We start from the raw sequence: 25,604 nt of genomic DNA, 5'->3' as shown, positions 1-25,604 counted from the left end.
GGGAAAGACACATTAGAAAATGTGAATAGCAATTTGAAAACAGACTGGGATGATGACTGGCAACAAACCATAAGTGCCTGTACAATGTGATCTGGTGGCAGAGAAGGCCACTTGAATTCTCTGCTGGGTACCGAGAGCTGCATTGGTGAGTGGGGTAAAAACTTTGAAATACTTTACACAGTTACAGTTGCAAAAAAAGTTGTGCCTCATTAGATACAATATGCTGTTCTAGAGACTGCCATAAATGGGTCTAAATTTCTATGGCTTGGAGGCAGCTATTCCAAAAAGTATGTTGGTTTTGTGCTGCATGGGGTTTTAAAAATTTGTTTTGGTTTTTGTGTGGTTTTTTTTTAAGGCTATATCCATCTTCTCACAAACATTGTTACATATATGCAGTCATACCTTGGGTTTTGGCGTGGGTTTTTTTTATACCCTTTAGTCATGTGTCAGTTAAAACAAAGGTACTTCTGTGTAGCAGCTAGGCAACAAATGTGGTTGGCTTAAGGACAAGTACAGTAATTCAGAGTGGGGTGGCCCAGTGATCAGACTGTTAATAAAGGGACAGAAAAGAACACTTCAAAGAATGCATTTCATTGATACTCGTCTAGGAATTAAAGCTACAGAGAATGAAAAAATGCTTAATTTCCAAATTTCTACTTTGAAGTGCTGTGTGCTGCTTGTTGTTGTTGACACTGTACTTGTTACCATCTGTTACTAGATTACTAGGATTTTGGGCTGTTGGCTGCTTTTTCTGGTTAGTGAAGAATTAATTCTCTAGCGTTGGTACATAGGTCTTATATTTTATTTTCTAATAGTATTTGCAAACATCTGAAATTTCTGACATTATTTGTTTCAGAAGCTTAGCAGCTCTTGGCAGTGGTCCTAGAGCTTCTGAGAAACTTAAGATAATGTATATCAGTGCAAAATGAAAGCATATCCTTGTGGGAACTTGCAAGGCTGTTGCCTGCATTTAGGAGGAGTCTGAGGTCTGATGATAAGAATTTGCTGTCTAGCTTGCTTTTTGAACCACGTGAATATTTCCTATGATGTTTTAATTTCAGACATGAAAGATGAACGTTCAGATGTGTTCATACAAAACCAGTTTTGATTACAACCTTGGTCTAAATCCCTTTAAGTATGGTTGTAATTCTGTAATACTGTGGATTAGATAGGTGTACATTAAATACAGGGGGTTCCACTAGGTTTTGAGGTTCAGACTTCTGGTCAGTTGACGGTTTTCAGTTTGTCTTTATTTTTCTTGATATTGTATGTAACAAAGGTAAACACACGTTAAATGGTACCTTTCTTTGATTCTCAGATGTGAATGAATTGAAGGAGTGCCTTCAGGTACTAGTGAAGGAACAGCAAACTCTGGCCACGCAAACAGCTACAACAGCTCTTTCGGCTATGAGGCTAAAGCAGAGGCTCGTTATCCTGGAACGATATTTCATTGCGTTGAACAGAACAGTTCTTCAGGAAAATGTCAAAGTTAAGTGGAAAAGCAGTAGTATTCCTCTGCCTGCTGTGGATAAGAAAAGGTAATGACACATACATGAACAAGTTAATACATTACGGAAGTCATAGAAAGGTGATAAAGAGCTTAGTGGGAGAAGTGTGTAAGAGTTTAGTGGGATTTCTTCCTCATCATGAAACATCAGCAATAAAGAAACTCTTCTTATATCTGAAGGGAGTTTTATGTGAGGTTATCTGCCATGCAGTTTTCCTCCTTGGCTGATGCTTGTTTATAGTGTCTGTTCATGCTGGTGGGTTTTTTGTAGCACATTCCTGTTGATATTATTCTTCAAGGTATTCTTGTTGTTCTGCTCAGCTAGAAAGTATGGAGAAGCCTGTTCCAGAAATAATGCTGATGGAGGTTAGATAGTTCTAATAACATCAATATATTTTTTGTCAGCATTTGCTTGCTAAGGCACACAACAAATTAAAAATACAGATGCATAAAAGTTGAACAGTTTTCCTTAGTTGGAGTGAGAGATACTGTAATTGTACATTTTTGATGAAACTTTTCAGAGAACTAGCTGAATAAGAAATCAGCTGATTACTTTCAATGTTTGGATAGCTTATGGACCTACAAATAGAAAAATCTGTAAGATGAGGCATTAAAAAACTATTCAATAGCTGAACACGATTATTGCCTAACAGGACAAGCAATTCAGCCACGGAAGTTTTTGTTAGGTTGTCTCTAGCTTCAAAAATGAAGGAGACAGTACGTAGATAATCATGGCTAGTTATGGGATTGGAGTTCGGACAGTGATATCTTTCTCTGAATATCCTGTTCTCTGAATTTATTTTTTTTCAGTTCTAATTAAAACGGGCACTGGTATATTTAATTTATCAGATTGCTAGAAGTGCCAGTTTAAATTTTTTCTCTCTTGAAAAATCCTAAACAGTTATCTTTCTTTTGATTTGAGATTAAAAAGGAAACAGAATTGTTGGCATCTTTCTGAGGGGAAGCAATAGAGAATCTCCTGTCATTATGTACAAAGGAAAGCTTACTTAAATTAATGCAATCATTGCATAAAAAGGAAAGTTTAAAGAAATGTGAGAGTGGGTATTAACAAAAGTTCAAGCTATCTCTCTTCATATACACAGCAATACAGAAGCTACAGAGAAATTCATAACATTGATACTTGAATGGAAGGACAGAAACAACACAATTAATGGAATTAATTATGAGTAATTGAAGATTCATTAAAAAATACCCTATCCGGACAGTTTATGCAGTCCAAATTAACTAGAAGTATAAAATTCCTGAGTAAAATAATGAGTACATGAAGTGTCTTATGTTTCTGTATTTTGAATATACCATAATAATTAACTCTGAGTAACTATAGGCACCTTTCTGATGGCTGCCAATTATGCCAGTCTAGTTTAATTTTTTCTGTGAAGCTTTATTGATACTAAGGCTTGAATAAATAGTTCTTTGAAGCAGCTGAAATTGAATTTTGGTTGTTGACATTTTGATGTTGATCACCTTCACTCTCAAGAGGCAATTATTCTTTATGAATAAAAATTGTGTCATTATATATGCATGCATATAGCTAAATTTAAAAAAAATGGTTGAATATTCAAGTTGTAAAAACTACTACTATAAATACATCTTATATAAAAAGAACTTTGAGAAAATGCACGTATAATTTTATTTAGCCCAAGGCCTGTAGGCAAAGGTGTTGAAGGACTTGCACGAGTTGGATCCCGAGCTGCACTTTCATTTGCATTTGCGTTCCTTCGTAGAGCCTGGAGGTCAGGTGGGTCTACTCTGTAGCATATTGCATATATTTGTCATTAGAAGACAGATGATTCATTGAAGTGTGTATTAAATATTTGCATAGAAAGATACGTTTATAAAGGTTAAATTTGCATAATTGTGTTTGTGTTTATCTGGTGTTACACCCATCAGTTCTGTTGCTGATTGAAGTAACCCAGGCCAATACCAATATATGTGCTGTGTTATGCTGGAATACTTTTATGTTTGGGTAGGCAAATTGAGGTTTCATTAGGAGAATATATTTTTAATGCCAGGTTTCAGAAAAGTTAGATTTCTTCTTCAGACAGGGTTGATCTACTATATTAATACACAATAGTATTAGAAAAGGAGTTTGGAGCAGTAGTGTGAAACCTGTCTTTACTTTGTGTGCTTGTCAGTGATTGTCAAATTGCAAAGGTTGGCCAAATTGTCATCTGTGCCACCTTAACCTACCTGTTTGTCTCTGTGCTGTTTATTCAGATGGCAGCTGTTTAGCTTGCTCTTTGTCCAGCCAACCTTATTTCTTCTGATTTCCTCAGCTGATGCATTGTGAGATGAGCAGGTTTAAGAGTTGTCACCTTTCTGAATGTATTTTTTGCAGATAGTTCTTCAAAAGTTTTGCAGTCAAAATGTGTGTGTGAAAACTGTACATATTGTTAATTAACTTAGTAAGGTTGAGGTTAAAAAAAGTAATAGACAAAGCATTGTATACAAAAATTTGTGTAACTTCTGTAAAGATGGAAATGTAACTAATATGAATGTATTAGGTGAAGATGCAGACCTGTGCAGTGAGTTGTTACAGGAATCACTTGATGCACTACGAGCTCTACCAGAGGCATCTCTTTTTGATGAAGGGACTGTGTCTTCTGTATGGCTGGAAGTGGTGGAAAGAGCTACTAAGTTCCTAAGGTCTGTTGTGACTGGGTAAGTTCCTTTTTTTGAGCATTGCTGAAGTAACTGTTAAATGGCAAATCTCTTTGCAGCTGATGGTATAAGTAGAATAGTTTATGAAAAATTAAAAAGATTGCTTTCCTTTTCTAGTGTTGTTATGCAAGCAAGCAAAAGATAGATGCACTGTTTAAATTATGCTCTTTGAATATGACATAATTCCTTGAACTGTTTGAGAAAAATCTGAATTTGAGTATTCTGAATCACTGCATGTAGACCTAAAAAATAGTCTTTCACTAGTGTAAACTGTATCCACATGAAGAGTGCTGTGATAATACCATATATATGTCTATTAGAAAGGGACTTAATTGTATCTTTCTACTATAGTAAAATGCAGACTTCTGTACATTATGGGGGAAAATACACTTGTATTGGACTTAGTGCACTTCCCTGCTTTTCCCTGTTATCTAAGGAGACTTAAAGTTACCCTTTTACTATAGTTACCAGAAATTATCTTTTGAATACTGGAACTACGTCCTTATGGTGCGAAGTCCACCTGTGAAAAATGTTTTTAATGTTCTTACCATATTTAATAAGAGCTAGAAAGTAGATTGTGAAGCTTGGAGCCATTTTGAAGCCTAGCTGCTGCTCTAAAAATTGATCTTGCGTGGAATGTGTCTACTTTTCTTCTCAGTTGCTTTCATAATCAATTTTTTATTTTCCTGTTAGTTTTGTAATTATTGGTGTGTTACAAATGCTTTTGGTAAGCAAATATCCAATTACTTCTCAGTTAATGCATATTGTTTGACTTTTAATAGAGATGTGCATGGAGCTCCCAGTACCAAGGGGCCAGGAAACATTCCGTTACAAGACCAGCACTTGGCACTTGCCATATTGCTGGAACTGGCAGTGCAGAGGGGTACGCTAAGGTGAGAAGCATGAGCACTCTGATTTTTCCAATCAATATCTGTTGGAATGCCTGAGCAGTGCCTGTCTTCTGTTTGCATTTAATGTAATAATAGTGGTTCAAAGCATGCACATGTTTTCTGTAATGCAGCGAGCTCTTAATGTTAGCTAGATTGCAAAATTCAGTTTTCGTATTTTGGTAATGTGCTTACAATTGGAAGCCATGACATCTGATATTGCTAAACTTTAAAATGTAGAAAGTGAGATTAATGGATAACCTAAAGCAATGTTTTTAGAAATGCTTATTCATAGAAGATGTAAACTTCCTCTTTCAGCCAAATGTTGTCGGCAGTTATGCTGCTGCTTCAGCTTTGGGATAATGGAACGAGGGAAACGGATAACGAGCGATCTGCACAGGGAACGAGTGCACCCCTTCTGCCTTTGTTACAAAGATTTCAGAGCATAATATGTAATAAAGATATGCCCAATACTGAAGAAGACATTCAGGTATTTACTCTTGGATTATTTGAAAGGGGCATTATGTTGTTACCAAGTTTCATTTGGCTGGATAAAATAATTACAGAATTATCCAAACAAAATTTAGATTTGCTTAGGCAGTAGCGTTTTTGGAGTAAGATGTACATATGCCACTGTAGTTTGGTTTTCATGGGTACATTTGAATTTCTCAAGACAGGAGCAGGAAAGTCATAATATGGTTAGAGGTGAGCATTGTGTTCCAGAGTTAATGCTTTTTTGATAATTAACTTAGAGATGTGGTCAGTTAACTTTTCTGCATATTTGGATTGCTTTTATGTAATTGAACTGGGACTCCTAGTGAATATTACTGACGTTGATGAAACATAGTAAATCAGTTTTATTATGCTTATAACTTCCTAATATATTCACAGTAGGACTGGATTTTCTCCACATGTGGAATTTTCCTCTACTGTAAGAAAAACAATGTGCAGAGTTAATTTGTTTTCTCTCAAACTTGTGCAGATACTCAGATGTATTTTGTATCTGTGTGTGTAGTGGCATGGCAATACCTTGAAAATTCTTCTGACTCTTCTTTTTTCTTTTCTAGCTCTTGACTTACCCTCTAAGTCCAAATGAAAGTTTTCTAAGGTATCTGGCTTTACCACAGGACAATGAGCTAGCAATTGATCTGAGACAAACAGCTGTAGTGATCATGGCTCATTTAGATCGTCTAGCCACACCATGTATGCCTCCACAGTGTAGCTCTCCTACATCTCATAAGGTAACTATTTACAAAGTCATATTTAGTAAGATGTTTTTTCTTAAAATGTAAATTGTTTCCAGTTTGGAAGGAAAATGGCTCTTAATCTTAATTTTTTAATTTTTTTTTTTCACAAGATAACCTTGAGTTGCCTGAATTGATCTTACCTTGGTATCTTTTATTATGTCAACATTCTTTTCATCAATCTTGGTGTATAATTCTATGATTTGTGATACATTATTTCTTACCAAAACACTATGGCTAATTCTGCCATCTCTTGAGCTGTTCCTTGTGTTTATTGGAGTAAATGGTGAAGGCCAGATTTAGAAATGTTGGAGGTCTAATGTATTAAAAAAGAAAAAAGTAATTGTTAAGCAACTTGCAAAATCTCTGAACGCTTAATCTAGAGATTTATAGCTTATTAGTAGCAGTATAAACTGAGTATGTGAATGCAAGTCTTCATACTGATGTCTTCTAATAGGTGAGGTTTATTGACTGCTAACAGTAAGGACTGTCACAGACTTTGAGTATATTTGGCATATAAAGGTTTAAAAATAATCTAGGTACCTTCTTGAATTACGTATATAAATAAGTACTTACAGAATTTCTTCTTTCCTAGGGATCTCTGCAAGAGGTCATTGCTTGGGGTTTAATAGGTTGGAAGTATTATGCTAATGTGAGTGGTCCAATTCAATGTGAAGGACTTGCCAATCTCGGCGTTGTGCAGGTTGCCTGTGCAGAGAAGCGTTTTCTGATACTATCTAGGAACGGACGAGTTTATACACAAGCGTACAACAGCGACACTCTGGTGAGAGGTTTTTGTACATGTCTTTGAAAATGTGTTCTCTTCTGCATTACTTCCTAGCATAGGTCAGCTCCTTTATCTCTGTACAGTATGGAACAGTAGATGGAGATATGCTGATTGTTGTGAGCTTCTAGGTTGTTGGTTTTGAACTTTCAGAAATAGTGGCTTTGATACCTTGTGTTGATACCATAGAATCATAGAACCATAGAACTATTCAGGTTGGAAAAGACCTTTGGGATCACTGAGTCCAACCATCATCCCTACTCTACAAAGTTCTCCCCTAAACCAGATCCACCAACACCACATCCAAACGACCCTTAAACACTTCCAGGGATGGTGACTCCACCACCTCCCTGGGCAGCCTATTCCAGTGTCTAACCACTCTTTCTGTGAAAGACTTTTTCCTAATATCCAGTCTAAACCTCCCCTGGTGCAACTTGAAGCCATTCCATCTTGTTCTGTTACTAATTACCTGTGAGAAGAGACCAGCACCAATCTCTCCACAATGACCTTTCAGGTAGTTATAGAGACCGAGGTTTCCCCTCAGCCTCTCCTTCCCCAAACTAAACATTCCCAGCTCCTTCAAGCATTTTTCATAAGATTGATTCTCTAGGCCCTTCACCAGCTTCATTGCCCTCCTCTGTACTTGCTCCAGCACCTTGAGATCTCTCTTGAATTGAGGTGCCCAAAAGTGGACACAACACTCCAGGTGTGGTACCACCACTGCTGAGCACACGGGGACAATCACCTCTACTGATGCTGGTCACACTGTTTCTAATCCAGGCCCGGATGACATTGGCCTTCTTGGCCAGCTGGGCACACTTCTGGCTCATATTCAGCTGCTTGTCAATTAGAACCCCCAGGTCCTTTTCTGCCAGACACTTTCCAGCCACACCTCCCCAAGCCTGTAGTGTTGCCTGGGGTTGTTGTGGCCCAAGTGCAGGACCCGGCACTTAGCCTTGCTATATTGAAATGCATCTGGTTTCTGTAATTTTTCTCGGGCTAAAGGTTATGAACTCAGTAATTGCTTTCATCATGCTGGCCTGGTAACAATGTAGAAATTGGGAGATGCAAAACATATTTTACTTCAGTGATGTAACACTGTGCCCAAACTGTGTAGTTTCTGAAACAAAACTGTACTGTATCAGTAACTATTTTTCACTAAGATTGCCTGTAAGATTAAGATAAACACCGTTTTCATATATACTGAAGACCCTATAAGGATGAGGATGAAGTGACTTAAAAGCATTGCTTTTGTCAGACTTGAATAGCAGAATTGACCTTTTTTGCTTTATATCCAATTCATTAATTTGAGTGTACGGTTCTAATATAAGCTTAGGAAAAACAGTACCTTATTAACTGTATAAGCAAGTGATGGAAAATGTAAGCAGTTTTTATAAGTGCATTGCTTTTCTTTGGTTCACAGGGACCACAGCTGGTGCAGAGTCTAGCTTCCAGAAATATTGTGAAGATAGCAGCACATTCAGATGGGCATCACTACCTTGCTTTGTCAGCAAATGGTGAAGTTTTCTCTTGGGGTTGTGGAGATGGTGGAAGGCTAGGCCATGGGGATACAGTGTATGTAATACAAATAACAGTAATATTTACTTGTCAGCATTCTGAATGAATAGTACAAACTATTCAGTTCTGTAAACAAACAGATTCAGCGTTTGACATTTGTCTGTTATCAAACAAGAAATTGCATTCTCCCTGCATGTTTTGTCTGCCTGTAATATTCCCAGTTCTGTATTAATGCTACTTTCTCAAATACTTGTAGATACAGAGCGTAGTAGTGGTTGCACTGTTAGCAAACCTTTTACTCATGGTTTTGCAAAGCCTCAATGCATTTTCTCTAGGAGCACTGGTTCACATATCAGAGTGGGGTCATAATTCCCTATATAGTCATGTTGCATGTATCATTCCATTTTCCCTGTTTTAAACAGTAACAGTAGTGTTCTGCTTTGTCTAGGAGCAGTCTACCACAGATGCATTCTGTAGTAGGTGTACATTGGTATATTTTAGAGGTTTTAACTGTCTTTCCCCAGTGCTGAATTTTCTATGAAGCAAGGGACTTACTAATGCAATCACTGTCACAAAATTAGTTGCTTATGTATAGCAATTAAAGATAATTTTAGAATCACAGGTTGAAAAAGACCTGTAAGATCATTGAGTTCACCTGTCAGCCCAACACCATGTTGGCTAAACCATGTCCTGTAGTGCCACGTCTACACATTTTCTGAACATCTGCAGGGATGGTGACTCCACCTCTTCCCTGGGCAGCATGTTCCAAGACCTGACCACTCTTTCAGTAATGTGACCATTATGTTTATAGTAGATAAATATCTTTAAAAATCTGCATTAAATTTAATTTGAAATAGAAGACATTCCTTCAGTGCTTCATGTGTTGTTAAACAGACTGAAATTTTGGCTTACAGCTTTATTTATGTCTTGATAGTTCAGACTAGTAATGAGGTTTGGAGGTAGAACTGCAGCCATTTTTTTTCTAGCAAGTCTGTCACACCTTCTGTTACCTACTCATCGGATCACCTTTTTTGAAATGTGTCCCTTCTCTTTAAATAGCCCTCTGGAGGAACCAAAGATGATATCTGCTTTATCTGGAAAGCAAGCTGGGAAACATGTTGTTCATATTGCATGTGGAAGCACTTACAGTGCAGCCATTACTGCTGAAGGAGAACTATACACTTGGGGAAGAGGAAACTATGGCAGGCTTGGTCATGGTATGTTACTTGGTCCCTTTTTGTCAAATAATTGTTTAATGCCTGACTCAAATGATCCTTTACCCAACATACCTAAAGCTGATTTGAGAAACATACATGGTTTCACATGAATTAAAATTAGTATGGGAGGAATTGTCTTAACCACTAAATATTTATGAGTTCTGTGAAAATAAGCAGTTGGATGGAGAAGAAAAGTGTACATTGGTCTGTGTTCTCTTCCTTGTGAAGGAAAGACTATCTGATGGCTTAAATTCATATTGAATACCTAAGGAACCATATGGGAGCTTGGTCATTATGCTCAAATCTGAAAATAAAACAAAACCAACACCCTTGGCCCCCACACAACAAAACACCCCAAAACAAACAAAAATGCACAAATAAAAAAAAGAACCTACTGTGCCTTCTTGGCTTTGCTTCTCACAAGAACTACTTTGTTTTGAAGGTTCTAGTGAAGATCAGACCATCCCAATGCTGGTCACAGGGCTGAAAGGACTCAAAGTTATTGATGTATCCTGTGGAAGTGGAGATGCTCAGACTCTTGCAGTTACTGAAAATGGTTAGTAGCAAAATATAACTTAATACTTTAAGTAAGCTTACCTTTTCTTCCTTTCATTCTGAAGATATCTATCTTACTTAATTCTAGTGGCTTGAATTCTGTAAGAATTAGAAGCTGAAGTTCCTTTTGAGTAAATATATACATGCATTCATACTTTTGGTGTATAATTTATGCAGATACATTTACGTGTATAGATGTGCAAGGAATATTAATTATGAATATGCAAATGTGTTTTTTCTATTGATGTTATATCTATTTAAATACCTTTGTAAATGTATAATACACACACAAAATATTACATATATGCACATATGCATCTAAATTTTATGCATTAGTATAGAAGTGTAAATAACATGTGCTGGCATAGCAGCCAGAATTTTGAGTAGGAGAGTTGTCTTTTTTAATCTATGGGAGGTGCTATATTGGAATCCTGCTTCCTAGCATCCCTGAGAGGGGTGCCTAATGTGAGACAGATGAAAAACTTAATTTTCACTGTATTAAGTTAAGCCCCAAAGTCATTCTTCAGAAAGCAGATAGCTCTTGGAAGATAGGTGCTCTTGAAATATATCTCGTTATGGTGATGTGCAGTATTTAAAGGCTGAAAGCTTTGATCATCAAGGAAATGGAAACCTGGGTTTTATTTTTCTTTTTCCTCTTAGTGTCCGTGCATGTTTCTATTGATTATCAGTGTACCTTGGAGACTAGCTTATACTAATAGGGAACATAAATGCATCAGAGTGTTAAAACAAGACTTCTGCTATGCATAGATTTACCATTCTTAAACCATAGTTTTATTTGATGCAGACTGGCTTGACTATTTGTAAGTTCCTATATCAGAGCTTAGGTTTAGTCATTTAGTTCAAAAGAACATGATAGACAATAGTGCTTATATTTTCATTTTATGAAATGATTGAATGACAAGAACTGAAAATTAGAGAAACGGATTTCTCAGACAGTTTGGCATTTGATGTGGAAAAAGATTTTGCAAGTTCTTATAAATAACACCATGTAACAAAATAAGGTAGTTTTTAGCTAAAGATCATACTACAGCCTTGGTTTGCAGTGGATCCTATAATTATGTTTTTAAGGAGGACTTTCTGCACACTGATGTATTTTCAGTGTGTGTCGTGTGTGACACTTTCGTATTTAGTTTTATCAGCATGAAAACTCAGATCTTTTTTTCCTTCTTGCTCTCGTAAACTATTATAAATTAATTCATGACTATGATATTGCTATAACTAAATTACAATTTGAAAATTGTGCTTATTGTAGAATCTCGGATTGTTAAGAACTTGCTTGTCAGGACAATTAACTTCGTTACATGGAAAAGCAATGCAATATTCTGCTGTTTTCTTTCTCTTGATTTAAAGGCCAAGTGTGGTCTTGGGGTGATGGAGATTATGGAAAACTGGGAAGGGGAGGCAGTGATGGCTGCAAGACTCCCAAGTTGATAGAAAAACTTCAAGATCTTGACATTGTGAAAGTACGCTGCGGGAGTCAGTTTTCTATTGCTTTAACCAAAGATGGCCAGGTGTACACCTGGGGAAAAGGTGACAATCAGAGACTTGGGCATGGAACAGAAGAGCATGTTCGATATCCCAAACTGCTGGAAGGCCTGAAAGGTAGTTATCAAAGCTGGAGATACTCCAAAGTTCTTTTTGCTGTTGCTGGAGCCTTTTACCAGACACTAATGATCTCAGCTTTAAGAATTATGGTACCATGTGCCCTGTCCTATTTTATGCTGGTTACAGTGAAGATGGCAATAGTACATATTTCCCTTCCCTTTTGCATTTATACCTTAAAAATTCTAGCAGACTTAGAGCCACTGTGTTAGTACTACTTCAAATGCTGCTTGTCTTGTGTTCTCTTTATTCTTACTACTTCTGTTAGGTTCACAGAAATGCTTATTTAAAACATGTATTTTTGTCTGGTCAGGCAAAGAGATGGACATTATGTATATATGCTTAGATTAAGGCATGGCAATCAAATAAATGAATATCATAGGCAACAAGTAATGTCATTAAAGTTGTGTTTGTGCCACTATTTATGACTAGTTTGTAACAGTGAGGGTTGTTTCTTGCATTTGTGAGAAGTCTGAGGTTCTGTAGGGGAAGATGAGGAAGTAAGCTCTTTCATTGCTGTCTTTCCTAAAATTGTTTTTCTTGTATGATAGTGATTAATTGAAATTAACTTCTGAACTGATGACTACAATATAACTTTACAGTCTCTGTTAATAGATGGAGAGATCTTTTAATAAATCTTTCTTGAAAAAGTACAGAAGAAGAAAGATACAAAATAGAAGATTTCTTTAGACTTGTGAACTTGTGTACTGTTGCTTAATAGTCTTTAAATATTTCCTTGGTTTTTCTTTTGCTGTGCTCTTCCAATTCACTACTAAGGCAAAAATGAGTCTGTTGGACATCCATAATGTGTTCATAGTTAAGTATGGTTGTAATTAACACTGATTTTCTAACCTCTGATGTAGTGATTGTAATCTGAAATTTTATTTCCAATATTTGACCATCCTATCAGGGAAAAAAGTGATAGATGTGGCAGCTGGATCTACCCATTGCTTAGCACTGACTGAAGATAGTGAAGTGCATAGCTGGGGAAGCAATGATCAATGTCAACATTTTGATACTTTGCGGGTCACCAAACCAGAACCCACAGCTCTCCCAGGGTTGGATACAAAGCATATAATTGGAATTGCTTGTGGGCCTGCTCAGGTAATTTTTATTTTCAATTTTTTAATTGTGATATGTGTTTGTCCCTCATTGAGACTAGTTCTGTACACTAATCCCAGTCCCTCTTTCTGTGCTTAGGTGATTCATTACTCTTACAGTTATTCTTATTTCTCATTCTTAATGAATGAAAGCTTGGGGTAAAAACCAATCTTGTGCAGTTCCTCTGCCGAAAATGGATGACTAGCTTTCTTTCAGTTGGGTATTCTGAGAAGTAGCTACTTAGCTGTTTTGTTTTCTGTCTGGTACAGCAGTTGAGGAGTTGTCAAGCAGAGTGTTTCCTGTAGCAATGATAGTGAGGTATCTGGGCTAGCATCACGTTGGAAAATGCTGTAAGAGAGTTCGTTTGTGGGACTGGTAGTGCTTTTTGCAAGTTTACAAGGATGCCAGTGGAAGGTTCTCTTCAGCAGATGTGCTGATATTATTTCTGCATCTTCTGTTATATTAGCAGTACACTCCCATCTCTAATCAGTGTCATATGTGGGAAATAACTGTTGAACTCTTCATGTTGTTTCAATTTTCAGAGTTTTGCGTGGTCATCGTGTTCAGAATGGTCAATAGGCTTACGGGTGCCTTTTGTGGTGGATGTTTGCCACATGACATTTGAGCAGCTAGATCTTTTATTGAGACAAGTGACAGAAGGAATGGATGGCTCCTCTGACTGGCCCCCTCCTCAGGAAAAGGAGTGTATGGCTGTGGCAACATTAAACCTTCTAAGGCTTCAGGTACCTTCAATTTCTTGCACATAGAGCAGTCATCAAACTAGATGTTTCAGTAAATTGCTTGGATGAAAATAGTGCACCTAATGTGCTTTAAAACATTTGAAATTGATTTTAAAAGTGAAATAAGTACAATATAGCTTTCTACTCTTGGAAATTTGACAGTTAGTGGTTGCTTTTTTCCTTAGCAGCTTTTGGATCTCATTAAAAATGAGCTATAAAAATAAAATGTAAATGGATCAAGCCTTGTATGATCACTTAATAGGCCCATACACTCAGAGATTTTGAGCATTTATAAGAATTTGAAATAGCATTTTTAAGAGTGAATGCCCTCTTAAGAAAAGTGTCTGGTCACTGAGGTGTTCTGCTTTTTCTAGCGTTCTGCAGCAAAGTAGAAAGAGTTCTTTAGATTATTCTTTAGGTTATTACAGCTCAGAGTACAGTTCATAATATTTGATTATTAGTTTCAATTCAGTATGTGTTTGGACAAGCCAGCATTAATTTCACAGATTTAAGGATGAAAGTTTGTGTCTTGGTCACTGCATTTAGTCAGTTGCTGCAGGTTGGACTTTTTTTTAATTGATAAATAAGTTCACATCTCTTAATTAAAATTTACCTCTTTTTGTTTTTCTTCCTTTCTTTTTCTCAGCTTCATGCTGCTATTAGTCACCAGGTGGATCCAGAATGCCTTGGCTTGGGTTTGGGCAGTATACTACTCAATAGCCTGAAACAGACAGTGGTAACATTAGCAAGTAATGCTGGAGTTCTTAATACTGTTCAGTCAGCTGCTCAAGCAGTGCTGCAGAGTGGATGGTCTGTGTTACTGCCAACAGCAGAAGAGCGGGCGAGGGCTCTCTCAGCACTCTTACCCAGTGCAGGTTGGTCCTAAGATATAAACCTGTTTGTTTTGCGCTTGCATTTCTAGTTCGCTAATAGTTTCTTCCATTCTTAGTTTCAGGAAGTGAAACAAATGTAAGTCCAGGCCGTAGATTTATGATTGACCTCTTGGTTGGCAGCCTGATGGCTGATGGAGGCTTGGAGTCTGCACTAAATGCTGCTATCACTGCAGAAATTCAGGTATGTTTCAGCAGCTTTGCAGTTCTGGATAAACAGATTAAGAAGACCTATCAAGTGTTTTCTGAAATATGTGAATTTGTTATCCTCTTCTGCTGTGAAACTTGAGCCAGTGTTGATATGGAAAGAAGAATCATAGTCTCCTTTTTAGTAGATCATTTCTTTTTCTTGCCTAGATTGATGTTAGCTTGGTTTGGTGGAAATTGAATATAGAGTTTGCCTACTCTTGTTTGTGAACCCACCCCCTTTAATATTGTAATTGTTTAAAAAATGTGCCCATTTGGTTGTTATGGAATATAGAATATAAAATACATATTTCTCTGGTAGGAATTGTTTCGTTTCTGGAATAGGTAAAAGAAACTTGATGATGTTATCATGGGTACTCGGTAAAATGTTTCAAAATCATAGTGGCAGTTTGCATGTTTTCTTTAACTTGCTTTTCTTTTTTACTTTTTTAGGATATTGAAGCAAAAAAAGAAGCACAGAAAGAAAAAGAAATTGATGAACAAGAAGCAAATGCATCAACACTTCATAGGAGCAGGACTCCATTGGATAAAGACATTATTAATACTGGAATCTATGAATCTGCGGGAAAACAAAGTTTACCATTAGTTCAGTTAATTCAGCAGTTACTAAGGTAATTTCTTCAATTTTTTTTAATTTTTGCACAGAAGATCTGTTTAGGTGTTTTATGAACTAGTCAACTAAAGGGTGACAAATTTTGGTTAGCACATAGTTTTCTGCTAGCATTTTAGCTCCTTGGAATTCAATATATTGAATGTTATCCTAGACTGTCTGTAGTTTTTCTGGTTTATGTTTGCTAAGGAGCAGAGTTCTATACTTAAATACCTGATTTTAGAAAGACTTACTGTCTTGGTTTTGTGGATATTGATAATTGTTCTTGTTAGGAACATCTTGTTACAGAGTAGGAGAATCAGCACAAATTTATTTAGAACTTAATGTTTTGCTTTGAAGTGGCTGTAGCTGGGGTCATAAATGGGGAAGAAACCTGAATTTTATATTCTGAACACTGAGGAAGAATTGTGAGTGCACAACTAACAGGATGCTGTGAACACTTCTTCTTATGTCTGCTACAGCAGTATTTAATAGTGGTATATATAGCAAGAAGTATTACTAAGGAGAGTATTGTGCTTTCTCAGTTAATTGTGTTGGTAACCATGTAATTTAGTCAGTACTGAGACTCTTTCGAACCACATAGTGTGATGACTTTCATTGCAACCTTTCAGTGAAAATTGTCAGGTTGTTTTTTGCAGTGAGTGATGACAAAAAAATACAAAATTGCTGTATTTTATGAAACCTGTTAAATAAAGTGTCTCTGCAAAAGCCATTGACTTTTGGTACTACGGTCCAAACAAGGGAACATCCTACAAAGAAACTTTGCGTAGATTTCTTCGAGATTTGTGTGAAATTCTCTCAAAAAGCTTGACCTGTGTTTATATGGACTGTCTTCACTGTCAGCTCCCTTGAAATACTTGACAATACTTTTATACCTATATATACTTTTATACCTATATATACACTTTTCTATATTAGGAACATCGCTTCACAGACGATAGCTAAACTGAAAGATGTTGCTCGTCGCATTTCTTCCTGCATGGACCACGAACATTACAGCAAAGAAAGATCTGCTTCTCTGGACCTGTTGCTCCGTTTTCAGCGTCTGCTTGTTAGTAAACTTTACCCAGGAGATTGTGTTGGGCAGGTCCCTAATACATACAGTAAGTTACTGTGAAAAAAACCCAACAAACCACGCCTCCTACCTCCCAGGATTTCTGTAATACTTTTACAGGATTGCATTTTCTTATTTTAATTTATCTTCTTGTCTCATTTACCAGCCTAGTTGTTGAATCTGTCTAAAAAGTGTTTGCAAGGAGTTTCTTTAAATTGTTTTCTTTAAAGGAAAATTTATCCTTGGAAGGAAACAGGATCTAAATACGAAAAATTTTTATAACCTTATAAAAAGTTTTTAAAAGATGTGATTTCTTAATTGAGTGATAATACTGAGTGGCTGTATTTCATAGAAGAGTTACAGCTTTTGAAACCTGTTTCTTAAATACAACTATGTGATGGTTTTCTGTGCTCTTCCACTTTTTTTATACAGGTCCTGACCTCTTAGGTGTTGGGTCTTTACTGAAGAAATACACTGCTCTTCTGTGCACACACATTGGTGATATACTTCCTGTGGCAACCAGCATTGCTTCTGCTAGTCACAGGCATTTTGCAGAAGTGTCCCATGTTGTGGATGGAGATTTAACAGGTAGGTTTTTCTTTGTTGTCCTCCTTTTCCCTCCCCTTCCATAAAAGTGTAAAGTTACGTTGTAGATGTTCTTGAAAGTTCTAAATGACTAAAAAAGGGTAAGCTTTTGATTGATGGGAGAGGAGGAGGGCAAACTTAATTGAGAAGGCAAGAGCTTTGTATTGAAGCAGTAGTAGAAGGCAGAATGTATTGCATGGGGATTTACTTCCATGATGCTATAAACATAGGTGTTGAATTACATCTGAATGTCTTCTTATGTTTTCTGTGTTTTAGGCATTCTTCTTCCAGAACTGGTGGTTTCTGTAGTGCTACTCCTCAGTAAAAATGCTGGATTAATGCAGGAAGCTGGTGCTATCCCTCTGTTGGCTGGCTTGCTGGAACATCTGGACAGATTTGACCATTTAGCCCCTGGAAAGGAAAGGGATGACAATGAAGATTTAGCATGGCCGGGGATAATGGGTGTGTACTACCAGCACCTGGCGTATTAATTTATGTTGTTGTAAAGTAGCTGTATAAAAATGGTGACTATCCATTAACTACTCTCAGGAAGGGAATTCTACTTCACAGTACAAATTTTTATTAACCAGTTCAATATGGCAGTATTAATTTCTTCCAATAAATTTATTAATGAAGTTATGTATAGAGATAGGATTAAGCAGAGTACAAATAAAACTTTTTAAATAAATAGTTCACAAAATTTTATGTTTTGAATGTGAAAAGTTGCAGTAAAAGCAGGAGTAGTACATCTACACATTCCACTACTGAATTCCATCCATAACATAGTGGGAGAGTAGTGTGAATCCTTTGAAATAAGGAAGTTTTATTTTCCCATGACGCTTTATATAATACGGGCTGAAGTGAAAAGAGAAGTAGAAAATGTGCATTTCTGATTGTGAGCGTTTTACTAGTGGAGGGAGAATGAAACATGGTTGGTATAAATGAAGAGACCTAAAGGTCCCACTGCTACGGAGTAATGTGCTGGGGAGAGCAACTAAATATGTAAAAATTGATTTACAGGTCTTAGTAGAACAAACTGAGATGAAGGTGTGTGCGTGCGAACGTGACTCTTGCTTGGATTAAATGACCTTCAGTTTGAAATAGTTTACTGATGCATAGATTGGAGGAGTTCTAGTGTGTATGTAAACTTCCTTCATTTAATTAAAAAAAATATGGATTTGGATGTAAATTAAATATACAGCAAATGCCTTGCAGGCATAAAACTGAAGTAATTTTTGGGGAGAACTGACCAGAATAGTCATTAGTCACAACACTGGTTGTTCTGCTCCACCTCCACTCCTCCATAGTTGGGCAATGATAGGTCTTTGGCAGTGTGATATTGGACATTAGTGCATGAAAGAACACAGCATACAGACAAATTATTTGCATAGTATGTAGACATGAATATATTCATAGCCATTTTGACTTTTAAGCATATCAGAAGAGACAAGGAGTCTCTGAATAGAAGTGAAGAATTTAATCAGGCAGCTGTTAGAAGGATGTTCAGAAAGAAACACTTTGCTAGCTGTTTTTCTGTTGATAAATTCTCTATTTTGTTTTATACCTGTAGGTTCCTTTTTTACTGGCCAGAGTTGCAGAAATAATGAGGAGGTGACACTCATACGTAAAGCCGATCTAGAGAACCACAACAAAGATGGAGGATTTTGGACAGTGATTGATGGGAAAGTGTATGATATAAAGGATTTTCAAACTCAGTCTTTAACTGGCAGTAGCATACTTGGTGAGCATAAATCACAGAATCACAGAATCCTAGGGGTTGGAAGGGACCTCTGAAGACCATCCAGTCCAACCCCCCTGCCAGAGCAGGGTCACCCAGAGCACATCACACAGGAACGTGTCCAGGAGGGTTTGAATGTCTCCAGTGAAGGAGATTCCACAGCCTCTCTGGGCAGCCTGTTCCAGTGCTCTGTCACTCTCAATGTCTAAATGTCTGAATTAAAGACAGAAGTTGCTTGTGTTTCAAAATCAGATGTCATAAACAGGTTTTTAGTTATTACACTGACTACCTTGTTCTTCCATTAGCTCAGTTTGCAGGTGAGGACCCAGTTGTTGCTTTGGAAGCTGCTTTGCAATTTGAGGACACCCGGGAGTCAATGCATGCCTTTTGTGTTGGCCAGTATATGGAGGTAAAAATGTTACATAATAATAGATACACACTTTCTAAAGCAAAGTGTTGATTTGCTTCAAAATTCCCTTTGGAGCTCAGTTCTAGTTTTCAACTCCTGTTTCTTTTTATTAGCCTGACCAGGAAGTGATTACAACACCAGATCTCAGTACTTTGTCATCACCTCTGATAGACACAGAGAGGAATTTGGGTCTTCTCCTTGGACTGCATGCCTCCTACCTGGCAATGAGCACACCACTTTCTCCTCTGGAAGTCGAATGTGCCAGTAAGCAGAACTGAATTTTGAGCTTAAATAAGTCATAAATACTTACCAAAGCATGCAAGAAAAAAAGACACAGGCCAAATAAATTAACTGGAAGTCTAGTACCTTTTCAGTTTTGCTGTCTTCTGAAGAAATTCTTTCTTAATTACTACACTGATCTAAGTCCAATAATTTAGAGAGATTTAAAGGAAGATGGGGTAATTTTGAAGAGTTAAATAGCCAAAATTTTGTAATATACAAGATAGAATATTGAAAGAGAAAGAGGACTGTATAGTACAATTATCTCACTAATTTGTGTTCATTTAAGAATGCCTGAAGCATCTGGTGTTGTGAGTATCTTAATTTGGTGAATAAATGGTATAGTTCAATATTAATAGTAGAAAAATAGCTGTGGCCCTGTTATCTCTAAACAGGTGATGGCTGCCCTTTTACTTAATTGTTCCTTAGTTCCAGAACCCCTTTTTTTTTTCCCTGTGAAAATGTTTCATTAAATGGTAGAGCCACTAAACCTTCTGTTTGAGCTTTGTTTGCATTTTATTTGAGGGAATTATTGAGTTTTTGTAGCTTAATCTTTCATCAGATTTTTGTTTTCTTTTTTTGTTTTCTTTCTTTTAGAGTGGTTGAAGTCATCTATCTTTTCTGGAGGCTTGCAAACTAGTCAGATTCATTACAGTTACAATGAGGAAAAAGATGAAGACCATTGCAGTTCACCTGGTAACACTCCCCCAAATAAATCAAAACTGTATGCACATCGAATAACTTTGAATGATCATTCACAACCTTTTCTCCAAGCTATTGCAGATAATAATATTCAGGATCACACTGTGAAGGTAAGCCCTGAGTAGTTCTATTCATTAAAAATGTAGCTGAAGGGAGAGAGTGGTGGTCTGAAACAGTTTTGTTGGTGAAAATTCTTCCAAAACTTACAACAAAATAATTCAAAAAGTTATTTCAGAATTAATTTTTGTGATAGGAGTGAGTGGTTGAATATTACTAATGGGTCAAATTTGTGTATTTCATATCCTAACAGTACATTTTTCTTTTGAGTTTTTGAGTGAGAGAACTAAAAAATTTAAATGTATTCTTGCAAAAAAAAAATAAAAAATTAATACATTACTTGACATGTCAGTTTCTAGTAGTATTAGCAAGACCTTGCTCACCTCCAGTTGAACTAAGATGGGTTTTTTGTCTGAGTGCAAGTCTAGTCTGTCTTTCAGGTGTGAGTACACACCTGTCTTAAAGTCCCTTTGTGCCCTGGGGTTCCAGTTTCACCAAGTTGGAATCATAGATGTTATGGAAACCCCTAAGGTATACTGTGATCACTGTTTTCTGTAATACCTTCAGATTTTCTAACCCTTTGAGCTCAGTTTTTTTATTAAAAAAACCCAAATAAGTCCTTGTGGTGGTAGGGTAGTTGTAATGACATGTCAGGAAAAGACAATTAAAAATCCTGTTAGGCAACTTGGCTATCTCAGGAAGAGAGAAAAGCAGTAGCTTTGTTCCTTGAGCCATATTGCTCTCCATACAGGAGCAATGTTAAAGGGTATTCTTTGTACTATTGAGATGTCATTGCTGTGTCATTGCAAATGGTACATACTGCCTGGTGTATCTCACTTCTGAATTTAGTTCAGATTGTGGAGGTTATTCCGTGTTATTTAAATGCTGGCTGCAGTATTTCAGGTCTTTCCATTCATTGTTTTTCAAAACAGTTAAATAGAGGCTATTTTGTGTTTTGTAGGACTTCTTGTGTCAAATAGAGAGATACTGTAAACAGTGTCACTTAACAACACCAATCACATTCCCTCCTGAGCACCCTGTGGAAGAAGTAGGACGTTTGTTACTATGTTGTCTTCTGAAGCATGAAGATTTGGGTAGGTAGGCTTGTGGTATAGCTGTCCCAGAATACGTTTTGGACCAGTTTAAACTCTGCTGTGGATGATTTTGGAAATGCATGTTCAGGAATTGTCTTTTCCCATCAAGGTCACGTAGCACTGTCTCTTGTTCATCCTGGTACCCTTGGAGTTGACCAGGTAAAGCACAAAACCTTACCAAAATCTGTAGTGGATGTGTGTCGTGTTGTCTACCAAGCAAAATGCTCACTGATTAAGGTAAGTTCAAGTTTGAAGTGTTTTAATAAAAAAGTCCTATATTGTTAATTTTATGGTGTATTAAACAGTGCCCTAATGTTTCCATGCCTTTCCCAGACCCACCAAGAACAAGGGCGTTCTTACAAGGAAGTTTGTGCTCCTGTCATTGAACGTTTGAGATTCTTATTTAATGAGCTACGTCCTGCAGTTTGCAATGATCTCTCTATAATGTCTAAATTTAAACTTCTGAGTTCCTTGCCCCGATGGAGGAGAGTAGCTCAAAAAATAATTAGAGAAAAAAGGAAAAAAAGAGGTAAAGCAACATTAATGTTGTATTTTCTTTGACGATGAAAATCAATCTCTTTCCAAAGTCTGCAGCTCTGTATTTTGAGACTCTTATTGGCTAAAGCATCAGTGCCATTTGCTTTCTGCTGTATTTTCATTAAGTTTCTAAAGCAGTGGTTACACATTACTTCCTACAGCAAAAACAGGCTGACAAGAGTCAGGTTTAGGTGAGGCATGCTTCTTTCTGTTCCAGTATATTAAAATTGATCTGTCAATATTAGTCCCTCTGACCTGTTTTTTTGTAGAGTTTTACTAGAAGTGACACCTTATTAAAAATGTTTTATTAAAGCAATGTAGTCAAAAGAACTGTTTAACTAGAAATAAATTACCATAGTGAGCAAACACCAAAGTGCTTTTGAAGTTGATCTTTAAAGAAAAAAGTGCACTGCATGTATTACCAGACCTAATTTGATAATAATTGGAAGTAGAGTTCACCAAGAGTACATTTCCATTTTATTACAGACAGATCTTAAGTGTATTGTATGCTTAGGCTATTGTGCAAACCTAAAATGTGACACTGGCTGTCAATGTTTCCGGGTTATGTGAAATAATATTTTTTTTTAATTTCTAGTGCCAAAAAAATCTGAATCTGCTGATGTGGAAGAATCCAAAATTGGAAATGAAGAGAGTGATTTAGAAGAATCCTGTGTGGTACCTCACAGTCCTGTACCTATAGATAAAAAGCCCATACCAATCAAATCACCTAAGGTAGAATATCAGATTTTGAAGCAACCTTTTGCATAAAAGTAACAAGAGGGAAAAATAATAGCTAAAGCATGATTGCCATAACTTGACATTTAATATTCTGATAATGATGTTTGGGAGATATATATATATATATACACACACACACATATATTGCTCATTGTTTTAGGAAAACCTGGACTAATTCTTAAAAATAAGCTTGTATACTGCATATTTAGAATATGTACAGATACCTTCTCTAATTTTTAAATTATTGGTGTTCTTAGATTAGCTATATACAGCTTCATTTCAAAATAGATGTTTGTGATGAGTTACTTTCTCTTTTTTTGAATACTAGTGTATTTAAAGTTTTATAGAGCAATTGTAAATAAAACAATGAGTTAAAAGAAATACTGAGCTCTTTCTTGGTTCAGTTTCCTTTTTTTATTTCCTACTTTACCTAATATTCTAAATTTGAACATGGCTTTGCATGAAATAACTTCATTTTCAGTAATTCAAAATTTGTTTTGACATGCTACCTTCTGGTTTTGCAGGATAAGTGGCAGCCACTTCTGAGTACAGTTACAGGTGTCCACAAATACAAATGGCTGAAGCAAAATGTGCAAGGCCTGTATCCACAGTCTGCCCTCCTTAACACCATTGTTGAGTTTGCACTTAAAGAAGAGCCAGTGGATGTAGAAAAAATGAGAAAATGTTTATTAAAACAGGTAAAATGGGTGAAAATAGGCTTATGTGTATTAACAGTTTACATAAGTATGACAATTTCTTTTTCCTTTTGCAGCTGGAAAGAGCAGAAGTTCGTCTAGAAGGAATCGATACTATTCTGAAATTGGCAGCAAAGAATTTTTTGCTCCCATCTGTGCAGTATGCAATGTTCTGTGGGTGGCAGAGGCTCATTCCAGAGGGAGCCAACATTGGGTAACAATTGTTGTTGTTTTTCCATTCACAATTCTTTAGTAAGAAAAAAAACAACAAACAAACTTACTTTTGTTATTCTTTTTCTTGAAGGGAACCTCTTACTGACTGCTTGAAGGATGTTGATCTGATCCCACCATTTAATAGAATGCTGCTGGAAGTGACTTTTGGGAAGTTGTATGCGTGGGCTATTCAGAATGTCCGGAACATCCTGCTTGATGCTAATGCAAAATTTAAAGAACTAGGTGAATCGCATTTTGTTGCTGTTGGCTCGGGAGAAAACTTTTAAATACTGTTGCATTTTTTGAGTTCCCAATAATTAGGATCCTAAAATCAGTTCCCTTGGTTTGTGCTGAGGATACTTTGGCTTTCTGCACATCCCTGTGTTGTTCCACTCCCATCCATTCTCCTTTACTTATTTTTCAGTGTTTAGGAGAATGTTGCTACTATCCCAGTGACAGGTCACTGATTGCTCATTAGTAATATTTTGCCATTAAAATGTAAATGATAGAAGAGTTTCTTGGAACTTCAGTTTTGTACATTCTTAAAGCCAAACAAGGAATAAAAAGAATACTACACCATCACATAAGACTAAGCCCTATTTTATTTACTACCCAAATCTCAACTGACTTTGTTATTTATATTACTTTTCAATTAGGTGTGCAGCCTGTTCCTCTACAAACAATTACCAATGAGAATCCAGCAGGACCAAGTCTTGGGACTATTCCTCAAGCGCGTTTTCTGTTGGTCATGCTCAACATGCTAACGCTGCAGCACGGTGCTAATACCTTGAGCCTTCTCCTGAATTCAGGCATGTTGGCACTGACACAGACAACCCTGCGGCTGATAGGTATGAGACCTGGCTTCTTGTTTGGAAGGAAGCATGTGCTTTATAAATCTCCTCTGTGTTTCACCTCTTGCCGTACCCCAACTACAGAATGACCTTGTTGCTTAAGGATAGTACTTAATGCTATCCACTTTTACCACCCTTACAAAGACCACACGTGAGCACTATTGAGAAGGAAGTTAGTTTGGCAATAGTCTTTATTCATTGGTGATTTTTCTCCTAAGCCTTTGCTTTTGTCATTCTTTGCTAGAATGTAAGAACGATAGTGTAGTTTTGGTGGAAACATTACAAAATAAATAAAACATGGAAAATTTAAAATTAAAAAAATAAAACCTGCCTACTCCCAACTCAATAATTTTAATTTGTTCTACCAATTAAAACCATTCCCAGTCTACATATTTAAGCTGGAAGCTTCCTTTTTTTTTTTTTTTTGGTCTTCTTTAAGAAGTTCTGTGTTTTGGCATGATTTAAGTTCTCTAGCTTGTTCTCATAACTTGTACTTAACTGGAGCACTCATAAGAAGTTTTTCCAAAAAATTTAGTAGAGCCATTTAGCCACTGGACTTGTCATTATAATGTCTCTATTATTTGTCACTTATTTTTGTTCAAAATTAAGTATTTAAAGCCTTGCATGTTCAAACCCATTATATCATTGGTCACAAGCAGGGTCTGCCAGGGATCAGTGTTGGGCCCAACACTATTTAATACTTTCATAAGTGATCTGAAGAAGCTGGAAGAGTGGGCTAGCAAGAACCTCAAAGTTCAGTGGGGACAAGTGTATTGTCTTTCACCTGGAAAACCATAACCCAGGAGAGCAGCACACGCTGGGATCCACCTGGCTGGAGAGCAGCTCTGTGGAAAGGGACCTGGAGGTCCTGGTGGACAAGCTTAATATTAGTGAGCAGTATGCTGCAGCAGCAAAGAGAGTCAACAGGGTGCTAAGTTCCATCAACAAGGGCATCACCAGGAGAGATTATTCCACTCTGCTCAGTGCTTGTCAGGCCACACCTGGAACACTGTGTTCAGTTCTGGTTCCCGCTACACGAAAAAGATGTGGACAGGTTGGACAGGGTCCAGAGAAGGGCCACAAAGAT

At 36.8% G+C, this 25,604-nt stretch overlaps 1 protein-coding gene across 1 annotated transcript in view; it reads left to right on the top strand.

Moving 5' to 3' along the window:
* The window catches only part of LOC104386253 (E3 ubiquitin-protein ligase HERC2), a 117,271-nt gene that overhangs the window by 33,044 nt on the left and 58,623 nt on the right, over positions 1-25,604 (top strand). Inside the window, exons 4-34 of the mRNA XM_009994825.1 lie at positions 1,319-1,538; positions 3,166-3,266; positions 4,033-4,189; positions 4,972-5,082; positions 5,395-5,566; positions 6,144-6,317; positions 6,916-7,104; positions 8,528-8,679; positions 9,682-9,839; positions 10,282-10,395; positions 11,766-12,017; positions 12,928-13,121; positions 13,661-13,861; positions 14,505-14,733; positions 14,808-14,932; positions 15,388-15,566; positions 16,484-16,668; positions 17,052-17,207; positions 17,481-17,666; positions 18,775-18,945; positions 19,248-19,351; positions 19,465-19,615; positions 20,228-20,442; positions 21,351-21,483; positions 21,593-21,720; positions 21,817-22,012; positions 22,616-22,752; positions 23,283-23,456; positions 23,531-23,667; positions 23,758-23,909; positions 24,323-24,514. Of these exons, the coding sequence (XP_009993127.1) occupies positions 1,319-1,538; positions 3,166-3,266; positions 4,033-4,189; positions 4,972-5,082; positions 5,395-5,566; positions 6,144-6,317; positions 6,916-7,104; positions 8,528-8,679; positions 9,682-9,839; positions 10,282-10,395; positions 11,766-12,017; positions 12,928-13,121; positions 13,661-13,861; positions 14,505-14,733; positions 14,808-14,932; positions 15,388-15,566; positions 16,484-16,668; positions 17,052-17,207; positions 17,481-17,666; positions 18,775-18,945; positions 19,248-19,351; positions 19,465-19,615; positions 20,228-20,442; positions 21,351-21,483; positions 21,593-21,720; positions 21,817-22,012; positions 22,616-22,752; positions 23,283-23,456; positions 23,531-23,667; positions 23,758-23,909; positions 24,323-24,514 (5,145 nt within the window). The remainder of the gene's footprint in view (positions 1-1,318; positions 1,539-3,165; positions 3,267-4,032; positions 4,190-4,971; positions 5,083-5,394; positions 5,567-6,143; positions 6,318-6,915; positions 7,105-8,527; positions 8,680-9,681; positions 9,840-10,281; positions 10,396-11,765; positions 12,018-12,927; positions 13,122-13,660; positions 13,862-14,504; positions 14,734-14,807; positions 14,933-15,387; positions 15,567-16,483; positions 16,669-17,051; positions 17,208-17,480; positions 17,667-18,774; positions 18,946-19,247; positions 19,352-19,464; positions 19,616-20,227; positions 20,443-21,350; positions 21,484-21,592; positions 21,721-21,816; positions 22,013-22,615; positions 22,753-23,282; positions 23,457-23,530; positions 23,668-23,757; positions 23,910-24,322; positions 24,515-25,604) is intronic.

Source organism: Chaetura pelagica, unplaced genomic scaffold, assembly GCF_000747805.2.
Source record: "Chaetura pelagica isolate M959 unplaced genomic scaffold, ChaPel_1.0 scaffold263, whole genome shotgun sequence".
In the NCBI taxonomy this organism is placed as follows: Eukaryota; Metazoa; Chordata; class Aves; order Apodiformes; family Apodidae; genus Chaetura; species Chaetura pelagica.
Note: the sequence above shows the minus strand (reverse complement) of the source record. Positions and strands in the feature narration are given on the sequence as shown.